The 15,129-nt window shown below is 44.9% G+C and overlaps 1 protein-coding gene across 2 annotated transcripts in view; it reads left to right on the forward strand.

Annotated features, from left to right (window-relative positions):
- Positions 1-15,129, forward strand: part of DNAH10 (dynein axonemal heavy chain 10) — a 154,839-nt gene that overhangs the window by 57,506 nt on the left and 82,204 nt on the right. For both annotated transcript variants that reach the window (XM_065904874.1, XM_065904876.1), the window contains 8 exons: positions 289-522; positions 3,220-3,443; positions 5,912-6,181; positions 6,334-6,517; positions 8,432-8,566; positions 9,692-9,844; positions 12,403-12,591; positions 14,298-14,444. In XM_065904874.1, coding sequence (XP_065760946.1) covers positions 289-522; positions 3,220-3,443; positions 5,912-6,181; positions 6,334-6,517; positions 8,432-8,566; positions 9,692-9,844; positions 12,403-12,591; positions 14,298-14,444 — 1,536 coding nt within the window. The remainder of the gene's footprint in view (positions 1-288; positions 523-3,219; positions 3,444-5,911; positions 6,182-6,333; positions 6,518-8,431; positions 8,567-9,691; positions 9,845-12,402; positions 12,592-14,297; positions 14,445-15,129) is intronic.

Here is a 15,129-nt window from a genome sequence, read left to right on the forward strand (position 1 = left end):
CGAGAAGATTCCCCTGGAGAAGGAAATGGCAACCCACTCAGGTATTCTTGCCTGGAGAATCCCCAAGGAAAGAGGAGCCTGGTGGGCTACAGTCCATGGGGTTGCAGAGTTCAGACATGACTGAGGTGACTTTGCATGCAGGCATAATACATCTGTATCATTTCTGTCTAGATTCCACATATAAGGGATGTCATATGATATTTCCCCTTCTCTGTCTGACTTACTTCACTCAGTATGACACTCTCTAGATCCATCCATCTTGACAGTTGTCCTCTTGACTTTATCCAGATCATGGGCGAGACTTTGAAAGACCCTGTGATCAAGAGATGCTGTGAGGCCCCCAACCGCCTCAGTGACCTGCAGAACATCAGTGAGGGCCTGGAGAAGTGCCAGAAGAGCCTGAACGACTACTTAGATTCCAAGAGGAACGCCTTTCCCAGGTTCTTCTTCATTTCCGATGATGAGCTGCTCAGTATCCTGGGCAACAGCGACCCGCTCTGTGTCCAGGAGCACATGATCAAGGTCAGCTCCCGGGGGCTCCCATGGGAGTGTCCCCATAAGCTCTGTAATTGCAGCTCATCTGAGTCCATGGCACAGCTTGGTTCAACTCAGAAGTCCAAGGCTGTGGAACACTGCTGGGGTTTTTATTTGGAACATAAATCTGATGAAATCCACTGTACTCTGAAATCACACCAGCACTGAGCTGCTATTTGTTGTTCTTTTTCCACAGTCCCCCAAACAACATTTTTTGAGAAACCGAAACAATGCAAAAATATACAGGGATGAATATAATAACCAGAGAGACCAGACAGGATAGTGGTTCAGCACATCCAGCCAGATTGTCTGGGTTCAAATCCTGGCTCTACACCGATTTGCTGTGTGGCCTCTGGCAAGTGACTTAACCTCTCTGGTCATCAGTTTTCTTACCTGTAAATTCAGATAACTCCAGTTCTACACATTTATAAAGATAAAGATTAAATGAGTTAATGTTCGTAAAGTACTTTGAACAGTGCCTGCCTGATGATGTTGGCTAAAGAACCTTATCTACCACCCAGAATTGACACCCTTGTTACTGGTTAGTCATATTTGTTTTGTCTTTTTTTTTGGAAGATAAAATTATGGAGATAAAGTTGACATACTCTTTGTTTCATCCCCACTCACAATTCTTCTTCCACTTTCAAAAGGCAACCATTATCCTGGCTTGGATGTAATTCCTTCCAGGCTGTGTTTTCATACTTTTACATAAACGTACGTGTATCCGTGAGTGATACTGAAGGGCAGGAAACACAACAGACAAAACCGTCTCTTATGACGGAGAGTCAGAGCAGCGCCAGGAATAATCTTTGGTCAGCTCATCAAAGCTCTATGTTTAGTATCAGCCTAGAGGTTTCTCAGCCTTGACACTATTGTCATCGTGGTTGAGATATTTATTTTTTTACTGGGATGTAGCTGATTCACAATGTTGTGTTCATTTCAGGTGTACCACAGAGAGCCAGTTATGATATACATTTAATGACTCCTTTTAATTGATTAATTAGTTTTTGGTTATGCAGGGTCTTCGTCGCTGCTTGCAGGCTTTCTCTAGTTGCAGCAAGCAGGGGCTACTCTCTGTCATGGTGTGCAGGCTTCTCATTGCAGTGGCTCCTCTTGTGGAGCACAGGCTCTCGGCACATGAGCTTCAGAAGCTGTGGCTCGCAGGCTCGGTGGTTGCAGCTTGAAAGCTCTAGAGCGTGGGCTCAGTAGTTGTTGCACGCATCCTTAGTTGCCCCGTGGCATGTGGAATCTTTCTGGATTCTTATCCACTGTGCCACCAGGGAAGTCCATCCACTGTTTTTTAGATTCGTTTTGGGCCAGACAGTTTTTTTCTCTGTGTGTGTGTATGTGTTTACACATACAGGGGTATGGGGTCTGTCTTGTGCATTGTAGGTTGTTTAGAAGCATTTCTGGCCTCTACCCAGTAGATGCCAGAAGCATCCCTCTCCAGCTGTGAAAACTGAAAACGTCTCCCGACAGCGCTGAGTGTCCCTGGGGGCAAAATCATCCATGATGGAGAGCATTGTAGAGCAATTACTTTATTTCAAATAAAGAAAGTACTGAGGATCAATTGCTTAATACACTGCATACCTGCCTGTGTGATAAGTTGCTTCCGCCGTGTCTGACTTTGCAGCCCCATGGCCTGTGGCCACCAGGCTCCTCTGTCCGTGGGGATTCTCCAGGAAAGAGTACTTGAAGTTGCCGTGCTCTCCCACTGGGATTATTCCCCACCCAGGGATCGAACTGGAGTCTCTTAGTGTCTCTTGCTTTGGCAGGTGCGTTCTTTACCACTAGTGTCACCTGGGAAGCAAGATTAATAAACTGTATTTTCTTTAATTAATGCTGATTGCCTTCTCAAAGTATGAGTTATAGTTTGCATGTTTTCCTTTCTCCAAGGGAGAAGGCTTATATTCTGTTTCTGCTTTCATAAAGACATATTTTACTGTTGTAGAAAAATGTGTTGTTAGAAGTACTTTGGCTATTGGTAGCTCCTTTTGTAAGCCTCTGGTTTTATTTTTTAAAGCTTGCTGCCTTTTTGTCCTCCTGTCTGATTTGCAGAGTGCCTTGTCTTATCTAGTGAGCCCTAAAAGGTTCATTTTCCTGAATATTACTCTGATTAGTAACAATGAGGATAGCCAACAGATGCCAAGCATATAAGGAGCTGACATTTCATGCACGTTATTTAATTCGATCCTTTGACTTAAAGGATCTGTAGGTGCTGTAATTATGTTTATTTCAGGCTGAGAGAGGAGAAGCAACTTGGTCAAACACACCTGATTGGATAGTGGGAGTCTTCATCCCTCATTCCTGGGAGGTCTCTAATTCCTCAGTCCTAGAGTGTTTAATCACCATGCTGTTCCGCTCATCCTGTGTTCAGCTGGCCCATGTGTCCAGATACCTCTCCATCCCGATGTACACCCTAGAATCTCAAGTGTGGGGAGAGAACCTATCTTCTCTTTTTAAAATTTTTTTTCAACCCACCTCAGACCTTTTCACAGTGCAGATAAAAGGAAGTACCCAATGAACGTTTGTCACTGGGTAAAGAGATACCTATTTGGTGTGTGGTCTCTGATGCTGTTGCTGGCATCCTGGCAGCCCTCATGTGTGATGAGGCACTGCAGGCTGTTCTTTGATTCCAGAACCCAGTGAAGGTATTACAGGGTGGACTCTCCCACTGTATTGCAGATGTATGACAACATAGCACTGCTGAGATTTCATGACGGGGACAGTGGAGAAAAACTGGTATCTGCCATGATATCAGCAGAAGGAGAAGTCATGGAGTTCCGGAAGATCATCAGGGCTGAGGGGCGTGTGGAGGACTGGATGACAGCAGTTTTGAATGAAATGCGAAGAACTAACAGGCTAATTACCAAAGAGGCTATTTTTAGATACTGTGAAGACAAATCCAGGTAGGATTGTAAATGTGATTGTGTGTTACTTTTTTATATTAATAGTAATAAGGGATCAATTTTCAGGGTGTGGCATAGGTTGACTGACATTTCAAATGGTTTCCTTTCCCTGCCATAGCTAAATTAGCTGATTGTATACCTGTGTTCTTTAAGGATTACTGTGTACAGCACTTCTCAAATTGTGGTCCATGAACTGGGAGCATCAGGGCCCCTGGGAGCCTGGTCAAAATGCAGTTTCCTGGTCCCCACCCCAAACCTGCTGCATCACAAACTCTCAGGGTGGGGCCCCAGGAACTGGGTTTTCACAAGATCCCAGGCGATTCTGAGCTCAAATGTGAGAACCTAGTGCATGCATTGGAGAAGGAAATGGCAACCCACTCCAGTGTTCTTGCCTGGAGAATCCCAGGGACAGAGGAGCCTGGCGGGCTGCCGTCTATGGGGTCGCTCAGAGTCGGACACGACTGAGCGACTTAGCAGCGGCAGTGACTCCTCAGAAACCAGGTGCTCACTAAGCTTGGCTCTATGTGTGGGTTAATGGCAAAGTCATTTCGAGAAGAGTTGATGAATTTCAATCATTCTTTGATTTTGTGGCCTCAGAGCTTCCAGGCACCGAGCTGAACCATGCCTAGCTCTAGTCACTAAGAGGGCTGGCTTTACTATGTGGCTGAACCCAAAGCACACAGAGCATCTTTGGATAGCTTCCCAGCAGAGTTGTGGTACATTTGGCAGGGCCTTGATGACGACACAAAGTCTTTATTATTATGGGAACACTGTCCTCTTGGTTTTGCATGCTGCCGTTTTGATTTTGCAAACTGAAAATGTCTATTTAAATGAATTGTTAAGACAGAACATAGTATTTGTCTGACTAGGATCCTGCTTTTTCTTGATTCTGTGCCATGTAAAAAATGGGTTTAGCTCTTTATGTAATTGGGTGTATATAGGTACATTCAGTGGTGTGTTGGTAAACTAGCTCTCTGAGAAGAAAAGCTTTGATTTAGAGCGTATGTCAATTCCCACGGTGTAAATACTCTGCATGTTTAACTGGGACGCAAGCCCGTTGGAGCTAGTAATGAGAGAAGCAAGGTGCAGTGTAGCTTGTGTTGCCTGATGCCGGTTTTGAAGAAACAGCCCTCACACCCCCTTCTCTCCATTTATGTGTCTCTATACAGGTTTGTATGAGAATAGAAAAGAGTGCCCAGTGACACTCAGGAAATTATGGCAAGGAAGCGTGGGAGGTGTGGTCAGAGATAATCAATCTTTTTTGTTGGAATTTTTAAAAAGTTAAAATTTCTTATAATATGCCTATCATACTAAGTAACTTTTAAACATCTGTAAAAACACATCTTTCAAGTGATGTGGCTTCTTTTACACAGCCATGCCCCAGTAACTGTTCACGTGCATGTCTCCATTGGCCTGGTGCTTTATGATCTAACCAGAAGAGGTTTATCTCCTTTGTTTATTGGCCTCTCTTACTTTGTCTTCCCTATTCCAGATCAAAGAAAATTTTTTTAAAAAATTGAAGTGTAGTTGATTTACAATATTGTGTTAGTTTCAGGTGTACAACAAAGTGATTCTGTTATGTTAATATATACATAAATATGTGTATTTCTGATTATTTTTCTTTATAGGTTGTTGCATGATATTGAATATAATCCCCAGTACAGTTAGTCTTTGTGGCTTATTTGTGTGTAGTCGTTTGAATCTGTTAATCCTACACTCCTGATTTATTCTCCCCTACCTAAGTCCCTTCCCCCTTTGCTTTCTGTGTCTGTGACTCTATATTTCTGTCTTACTTCACTCCGTGTGATAATCTCTAGGTCTATCCATGTTGCTGCAAATGGCAATATTTCCTTCTTTTTTTATGGTTGAGTAATATTCCATTGTATTAGATTGTTTCCATGTCTTGGTTATTGTAAATTGTGCTGTGATGATCATTAGGGTTCATGTATCTTTTTGAATTATCATTTTCTCTGGATATATGCCCAGGAGTGGAATTGTTGGGTCATAGGGTAATTCTGTTTTTAGTTTTCTGAGAAAACGCCATACTATTCTCTATGGCAGCTGCACCTACTTACACTCCACCAACAGTGTAGGAGCGTTCCCTTTTCTCCACACTCTTTCCAGCATTTGTTATTTGTAGACTTTGTAATGCTGGCCGTTCTGACTGGTGTGAGGTGATAACTCATTGTAGTTTTAATTTGCAATTCTCTAGTAATTATTGATGTTGAACATCTTTTCATGTGCCTGTTGGCCATCTGTGTGAAACAAATATTCTTTTGTTTTGTTTTCGGCCATGCTTATGGGATCCTAGTTCCCTGACCAGGGATTGAACCCATGCCCGCTTCCGTGGAAGTGTGGAGTCCTAACCACTGGACTGCAAGGAAAGTCCCAGAAGAAATTGATTCTTAACAAGACCATTTTTAGTTCCAAGCCTGGGAAAATCTCAGAAAGGCATGCTTTTCCTTTAGGGTCGACTGGATGCTCATGTACCAAGGGATGGTGGTGCTGGCCGCCAGCCAGGTGTGGTGGACCTGGGAGGTGGAAGATGTCTTCCGCAAAGTGAAGCAGGGGGAGAAGCAGGCCATGAAGAACTTCGGCCAGAAGATGCACCGGCAGATCGACGAGCTGGTCACCCGGATCACCTTGAACTTAAGCAAGAACGACAGAAAGAAATACAACACCGTGCTCATCATAGACGTGCATGCCCGGGACATAGTCGACTCTTTTATCCGGAGCAGGTGGGGACCTCCCAGGGCACTGGTGTCTTGAAGCCTCTCCTGTGTCATCCTCTGGCCTCTCTCAGCCTCTCTCCATCCTGCCCCCACCGTCCACCTTCTCTTCCATCTCAGCTCTCTCCCTCTTCACTTATCCCCCGTTGCTCACCTTCCAGCATTCTGGAGGCCCGGGAGTTTGAATGGGAAAGTCAGCTGCGTTTTTACTGGGACCGGGAACCAGATGAGCTGAACATCCGCCAGTGCACGGGGACCTTCGGCTACGGCTACGAGTACATGGGTCTGAACGGGCGGCTGGTTATCACGCCCCTGACGGACCGGATCTACCTGACGCTCACTCAGGTGACTGGTGGCCGGGCTCTTGTGGGGATCATTCACCTGGAGCCATGTGTGTTTTCTCTAGGTGTGACGATAGTAACTGTGATGGTGTACTGTGTTGAATGGACTTCCCAAGTGGCTCAGTAAAAAAGAACCTGCTTGCCAGGATAGGAGATGTGGGTTCGATCTCTTGGTTGGGAAGATCCTCTGGAGGGGGAAATGGCAGCCTGCTCCAGTGTTCTTGCCTGGGGAATCCCGTGGACAGAGGAGCCTGGTGGGCTACAGCCCATGGGGTCGCAGAGTCAGTCAGGATTGAGCACGCAGGCACTGGTTTGAGCAGTGTCCTCCCCACTCCAAATTCATGTCCGCTCAGAACCTCAGATGTGACCCTATTTAGAAATAGGGTCTTGGCAGATTGAATTAGTTAAGGATTGGGATTAGAGCCCTAGTACCAATGCCTGGTGTCCGTGTAAGAAGAGGAGAGAACGCAGAGACACAGGGAAGAGATGTGAAGACAGAGGCAGAGACTGGAGAGACGCCGCCACACGCCAGGGAACGGCTGGAGCCACGAGGAGCTGGAAGAAGCCAGGAATGAGCCTCCCTTAGGGTCTTTGGAGGCAGTGTGGCCCCGCTCACACCTTCATTTCAGACGTTTAGCCTCCAGAACTGTAAGAGAACACATTTCTGTTGTTTTAAGTCAGACAATTTGGGGTACTTTGCTAAGGCAGCCCTGGGAAACTAACGCTGATAGTAGAGGATGTCATTCTTTAAAAATCTGTAAAGGAGGTTCCATTTGGAATATGACATACTAGCTACCTTTTGGGATTGGGCTGTTTCAAGTTCTGGTGGCCCCTAAAACCACCCTCAGTTTCAATAGTTTGCTAAGAGGAATTACCGAATTCAGTGAAGCCATTGTGGTCATGGTTATGGTTTTTATAGGGCTCCCCAGGTGGCTCAGTGGTAAAAAAAAAAAACAAAAACAACAATCTGCCTGCAATGTGGGAGACGTGGGTTCAATCCCTGGGCCAAGAAGATCTCCTGGAGAAGGAAATGGCAACCCACTCAAGTATTCTTGCCTGGAAAATCCCATGGATAGAGGAGCCTGGTGGGCTATGGGGGTGACAAATAGTTGGACATGACTTGGCTTAACAGCAGCAGCAACAACAACAACATGGTTTTTATAGCAAATGGATACAGATAAAAATCAGCGATGGGAGAAGGGAGACCTAGGTCTAACAATGGGACAGGGTCTAGGAGAGACCAGATCTAAGCTTCAGTTTCCTATTCAATTCAGCGGTCCAGAGAGCATCATTTCCTCCAGCAAGTATGTGTGAAGTTCTGCTGCCCAGGGAAGCCCACTGAGCCTTGGGTTTTAACTAGGGGCTTGTCATACATACAAGACTGACCCCTCTCAATGACTGACCTTAGTCTCCAGACCCTCTCGAAGTTGACCTGCTGATACCACGTGATCCAGGGCTTTCACCATAAATCACATTGTTAGACTGTCCGGCATGGCCCGAGGTCCCCAGATAAACAAGGACTCTCTTCTGAGGCAGAACATTCAGGGGCCTTAGAGGTCAGCTCCTAGGATCTAAAGATGAAGGGCCAAACCTTTCTTTGGGCAAAATGAATCCTTCCCTGCACATATGTCCATGTTCCCATGAGCCTCAGCTCTGGGAACTGCTAGGCGTTGTCCTCAGGGTGGGTACAGTGTCCAGCATGTTGTGGAGTCATTGGTTTACTGGTCCCTGTATAACAGGGGGTGGGGGTGGAGTGGTCAGTGGAGGTCAGTGGAGGTCAGTGGTCACTGTCAGAAAAGGTGAGTGTGAGCTGGTCCATTACCATTTATATATTCCACATAGATTGTCACAAACTGGTCATTGACACCTCTTTCCTTTCATGGCAGACAGCACATGTTTTGCATTTGACTTCTGACAGGCACTGTCCATGTATCTGGGTGGGGCTCCTGCTGGCCCAGCAGGTACGGGGAAAACCGAGACCACGAAGGACCTGGCCAAAGCCCTGGGCTTGCTCTGTGTGGTGACCAACTGCGGCGAAGGCATGGATTACAAAGTAAGGACCCGGTGTCACTTCTTCCATCCAAATACTAACCAAGCCTAACCCTGCTTAACTTCCAAGGTCAGATCAGATGGGATGCTTTCAGGATGGTACAGCTATTGATACCCTAGCATCACTTCTGGTGCCATCTTCCTAGGCCAAGAGCTCAAAGGAGGACATGGGGGAAGGCATTTTATCTCGTATGCTTCCAAGAAATGACATAGCGACAGCTGGAGGAATGTAGTGGGAAACCTCTCACCATCACAGTCTGGGAACTTGGATGTATTTCTTTGTTAGCAGCATGTAGAGCAAGCATCTCAGACTAAATACCCACTGGAGTCAGGTGGATAATGTAAAAGAGTAAACAGCAGACAGACGGTAGAGAGTGGTGGTGACTGTGGCCAACTGGAAAGCAAAGCTCCATCTGAAGGAGGTGCTGGTGTTCAAGTTAGGTTAATTGTTGCCAAGAAGAGAGGACCCAGTATTGCTGGATTTTTCAGCATCTCAAGAGAAGCCAGAAATCTGAGTTTTTTTTTTTACATTAAAATCCTTAATTTTTGAAATCTTTGAACTTCTTTACAAAACAGAAATATTAGAATCACAGATGTAGAAAACAAAGTTATGGTTACCGGGGATTATGGAGGGGGAGGGATAGATTGGAGATCAGAATTGACACATAGATTACATACTACTGTATACAAAATAGATCAGTAATAAGGGCCTGGTGTATAGCACAGGGAGCTCTACTTAGCCCTTTGTAATGGCCTATAAGAGAAATGATCTAAAAAACAGTGGAGATGTATATGTGTGTGTGTGTGTGTGTGTGTGTGTGTGTGTGTAACTGACTCACTTTGCTGTACAACAAAAGCTAACACATTATAAATCAACCCTACTCAAATAAAAATTTTTAAAAATTAAAAAAATCCTTAATTCATGAAATTCTGCGATTGGGAGCTGGCCTACAAGAAGGCCTTGGAAATCTTGCCAGGAAGATCCTTTAGTAGAGTGGCTGACCGAACTCATCTCTGCCAATCTGATAGTCATCGTTTTCTTTTAATTTAGAAAATTGTATCCATACATGGATTGCTTGCGATTTTAAAGATGAAAATTACCCTTGTCCTGACATTCCTTTCATCCTAGGCCGTCGGGAAGATCTTCTCGGGCCTTGCTCAGTGTGGGGCTTGGGGCTGCTTCGACGAGTTTAATCGCATCGATGCCTCCGTGCTGTCAGTCATCTCATCCCAGATTCAGACGATAAGAAATGCTCTGATCCATCAGTTAACTACGTTCCAGGTGAGGATAAGTGTGAAGCTGGCCCAGATCCTCCCCAGGATGGGAACGTGTGACGGTGGATAGTCATCTATGTAGACCAGGCGCCCCCTAGATGTAGATTTGCCCGACTTCTGCTTTCATGTGGAGATAATTGGGTTTCCCTAATTGATCAGCATCTTTGATAATTAAGTACTGTAATAATCTAAGAACTTCAAACATGGGGGCTCCCTGATGGTCCAGTCATTAAAACTCAGAGCTCCCAATGCACGGGGCACTGGTCCAATCTTTGGTTGGGGAACTAGGATCTTGCATGCTTCATGGGGTGGCCAAAAAATAAAAATAAAAAAATTACAGACATATGACTGATAGAGACAGGTAGGGCCATATTCTCAAATAAATGAAGTGTAAGGTCCCCTTTCAAGGTCAAAAGATGTTCTTAATGACTTCCCAAATTTGAGAAAAAGTGACTTAAGAGAAATCAACATTCCACTGAATCAGAATGTCTTCAGTATAAATTATTGCAATGAACAAGAAATTTTGCCTTCAGACCCAGTAAAATTAGGACATTATAATGACCAAGTTTTTTTTAATGTCATCTTGGATCAATAAGAACCATTTCTGTGGACATTTAATTTTTGGCCACACTGAAGCATGTGAGATCTTAGTTCCCCGACCAGGGATTGAACCCACACCCTCTGCATTGGAAGCATAGAGTCTTAACCACTGGACCCCCAGAGAAGTTCCATGACCAAGATTTTTAGGGTTGTTATTAAAGTGAAAAGGCAATTTTAATTTTTTTTTGAGATTATACTAATCTCTCCCTGTCTAACAATACATTTGTTGCCTCAAGTTTGTGACATCTGCTTTAAGTTACATCAGATGAAAATGGATCAGAGTTTGGAGAAATGTGATCTTATGTAATTTAGGTGGCCCAGGGTGCATTCTCCTAACAACAGGGACTAGAATGGCTGAACCGTTTCCCTACCCTGAGGCCCTCTGTGGTCCCAACTGGCTCTACCATTCCTCTGGCCTCTGTCCTTGCTCCTGGGTGCCCCTGCAGCCTTGTCACTTTATGACATTTGCTCTACAGACATATCAGACCCTGGGACACCAAATGCATCCCTATCTGCCTGAAATTGTCCTTTTATCTCCTTCACCTATACATCCTTCAAGGCCCCACAGAACCTCATTGGGAGATCCAGGAACCAAATTCAACTTGGGCTGTGAGAACTTGTTGCAGGCCCCTCTGCGACCACCCCAACTGCTTTTTCCCTGGACCTCAGTGTTGCTGTGGTCAGAGGATTATGTAAAGTGGGTCGTGTTAAATATTTGAGGATTCTAGTGAAAGCTGTAGATGAATTCCTATTCATTAGTTCTGAAACATTTTAGGTCTGAGCTCACTACTGCCATGGGAGACACATTGAACCTGCAATGCATTTGGGTTTCTAGAAGCTGTGTTTTTAAGAGCAGGCCTGTCGTCATCTCCAGGGATTGCTCTGGGACTCACATGAGACATTGAAGCATGGATGGCGGTGGTCTCAGTACAGACTTGGAAGATAAGACTGAGGCCTCCATCCTTTGGGGAGCATCCTGTCAGAGGCAGCCTGGGCCTCATAAAAATAAGAATTCTGTTTTCTGTCTGTCTGATGGGCCATTAGAAGAAACAAAACAGTAAAATCTTAATAGAGAGGAAAGTTGAAACAGTTGAAATTCACTGAGGCTAAAGAGACTCAAAATATAGAGATTTCTGTACTTTGTCAGTCCTTGGAGCACCTGGAGGACAAAGACTGGTTTCTTAAAAAAAAAGAAAAAAAAAAATATATATATACACACACACACACACACACACACACACACACACACACACACATTTATTTATTTATTTGGCCATGCCAGGTTCTTAGTTGTGGCACGCAGGATCTTTAGTTGTGGCATGTGAACTCTTAGTTGTAGCTTGCTGGATCTAGTTCCCTGACCAGGGATCGAACCCCGGGCTCCCTCCATTGGGAGCTCAAAGTCTTAGCCACTGGACCACCAGGGAAGTTCCAAGTCTGGTTTCTCAAAGGTTGCTGAGGTGGGATTCTGGTGGGAAAGGTCTGGGTGACACCCAGGCAGCCAGATGGGGATAAAGGTGGGAATGGGAAGAGAAGTGAAAACATGAATGAAAATCCACATTGTGCGAAGTGATGGGCTGGGTGTTCTAGACTATGTTGTCCCATTTAATCACTACAACCTTGCAGAGAAGGAGATGGAGACTCAGAGGGAGTAAGTGACCAACTGAAGGTCATGCAGCGCCTCAAATCAACCCCAGGCTGCACACTTTCCCAACATCAACTACTTGTCAAGTCAACAGAGCTGGATTCAGATCAGAGTGTGGGGGTTGACTGAGGCTTGCCCCAAGAACACTGAGGTCATAAGCATGAGGACTCTGCATTTATCACTGGGAAGGGGCAAGACACAGATGGTGATGTCTGCTTTTTATCCACGAAAACGAGTAGCCACGTGGCTCCCCAGGCCTCCTTTCCCCTGGCAGGCTGGCCGGCAGCATAACCCTTCCTTCCTTTGCTCTTGTCCGCTAGTTTGAAGGGCAGGAGATCTCCCTGGATTCCAGAATGGGCATCTTCATCACCATGAACCCTGGCTACGCGGGCCGCACGGAGCTGCCCGAGTCGGTGAAGGCGCTCTTCCGGCCGGTGGTGGTGATCGTGCCGGACCTGCAGCAGATCTGCGAGATCATGCTGTTCTCCGAGGGCTTCCTCTGGGCCAAGGTGAGGCCCCCCCCAGTGCCCTGTGGCCCTGAACCCCCCCTGAGTCTGCGCTCAGACTGGGGCCTGGGCCATTTTCGTTCTGTGTGACTCTTCAAATGGTTTTGCTTGGTCTCTCTCCCCCCCTTTTTATTTATTGATTAAACAATGAATGATGGATTCTTTGGGAACAATTAATTTTTTATATTCATTTTATTTATTAGGCTGCACTGGGTTTTAGTTGTGGCATATGGGATTCCAGTTCCCTGGTCAGGGATCGAACCCGGGCCCCCTGCGTTGGGAGTGTGGAGTCAGCCACTGAACCACTGAGGAAGTCCTCTCCCTCCCTTTTTAAAATGACAACTTTCATTTTGGGAACCATTTGACTCACAAGAGGTGGGAGCAGGAGTCCAGAGAGTTCAGGGACCCCTCATCCAGCTTCCTGCAGTGATACCCTCACATCTGGGAAACTTACGTGGACACAGTGCTATTAACTCACATATCAGCTTTATTTGGATTTCACCAGGTTTCACCTTCTCTCTCTCTCTAGTGTGTGTGTCTAGTTCTGTGACATTTAATCCTATGCACAGAACAACTGGAGTCACAATCTGGACACAGAACTGTCCCATTATCACAGAGAAACTCCCTATGTCGCCCCTTAATGACTGCCCGTCATTCTCTATCACTACAATCGCATCACTTCTAGAATGTTCTATGCATGAAATTATACAGCGTGTAACCCTTTGAGATGGGCTTTTTTCACTAAGCCTCATGCCCTATGTGGCTTTAAAAATATATTGCTATATTTAAAATGGATAACCAACAAAGACCCACTGTATAGCATATGGAACTCTGCTCCATGTGAAGTGGCAGCCTGGATGGGAGGGGAGTTTGGGGGGGAATGGAGACATGTGTATGTATATCTGAGTCCCTTTGCCTTCCACCTGAAACTATCACAACGTTGTTAGTTGGCTATACTCCAGTATAAAAATTAAAAGTTCAAAAAATAAAGTAAGCTTAAGAGCAAAAAAAAAAAACTTTTCTTAACAAAAACAAAAATATATAGGGTTAATGCCTTTATCATGCCTTAAAATGTATATAAAAAGATTGTACACATACATTTCCACAGAAGGTTTTGGAAGAGGTGCAAAATAGCAAATATTTTTTAAAATAAAGGATTGTTAGGTTGCTTCTCTGCAATTTTTGGTGAAGTCTCTTATTGACAACCCTCTTGTCTAGGTTTTGAGCCAGAGAGGAGAGATCTCTGGTTCTCGGTTTTCATGTGGAAACTCCCCATGCCATCCCTAGGGACAAGCAGGTTTTGAATCCTTGATGTAGACCAGGTGAATGACTCATCCTCAAAAATGGTTACAAGAAAACTTTAATAACACATTTAGTTCAAAGGAAGCCAGTTTCTGAGTGTAATCGCCATGATTTAAAACATTGAATGAATTCTGTTCTTCAAGGTGGTTAAGATTTTCCTTGGCACTCAAGGACTGTCATCCAACTTTGCTAAGGCTGGTGTACTTTTCAACTATGTCCTAGTTTGTCACTGTGAAAAATGAAGGTCCCATCCTGGTATTTGTTACAGGCAAGAGCATCTTGCTTGTATCTGTTTGTAGAGCAGCTTCATCCAAACATCTTTATGTCACTTTTCTTTCTGTCATGATGTTCCAGTGTTTTCAGGGCATTTCCTTCATGTATTTTTTCAATATCTTTTATCACAAAAGACTCTGGCCAAAAAGATGACTGTCCTGTATAAGCTGGCACGGGAGCAGCTCTCCAAGCAACATCATTATGATTTTGGACTCAGAGCCCTGAAATCGGTATTGGTGATGGCTGGTGAGCTGAAGAGAGGTTCTTCTGAGCTTCGGGAGGTAGGGGCCACGTGCACTAAGTTCTCTGGGTTTTTATTTGGTTCACGAGTATTGAACGAATGCTGGGATGGAAGTGCCAGGGAGCACAGGTCAGTCAAGAAAAAGCTTTCCTTTTTTTATATAGTTTTATTTGTTTAAGTCTTTCTTTTCTTTTTTTTAAACTTTAGTTTTGGCTGTGCTCGGCTTCATTGCTGTACAGGCTTTTTCTCTAGCTACAGCAAGTGGGGGCTGCTCTCTAGTTGTGGTGTTGGGATTCTCATTGCAGTGGCTTCTTTTCTTGTGGAGCACTCGCCCTAGGGCATGCAGGCTTCAGTAGTTGTGGCTCCCAGGCTCTAGAGCATAGGCCCAGTAGTTGTGGCAGATAGATCTAATTGCTGCATGTCAGGGGGGATCCTGGACCAGGAATTGAACCCGTGTCTCCTGCATTGGCAGGTGGATTCTTTACCACTGAGCTACCAGGGAAGTCCAAGAAAAAGCTTCATGCTTAGCTGTCACTTCTTTTACTTGTCTGGCCTTCATTTGGTCTCTCCTTCGTTATATTGTTCTCTTCTAATTTGACTTATTATTGTCAAGTTCAGTGTCTTCATAGCACCAATGTTTGTAACACGCCAATGATAATAATCGATCTACAATTGCAGGGTGGTGAGATGGAGGGGTGGGGATGAACAGAATTCTCAAGAAAGCA

Source organism: Muntiacus reevesi, chromosome 13, assembly GCF_963930625.1.
Source record: "Muntiacus reevesi chromosome 13, mMunRee1.1, whole genome shotgun sequence".
Lineage (NCBI taxonomy): Eukaryota > Metazoa > Chordata > Mammalia > Artiodactyla > Cervidae > Muntiacus > Muntiacus reevesi.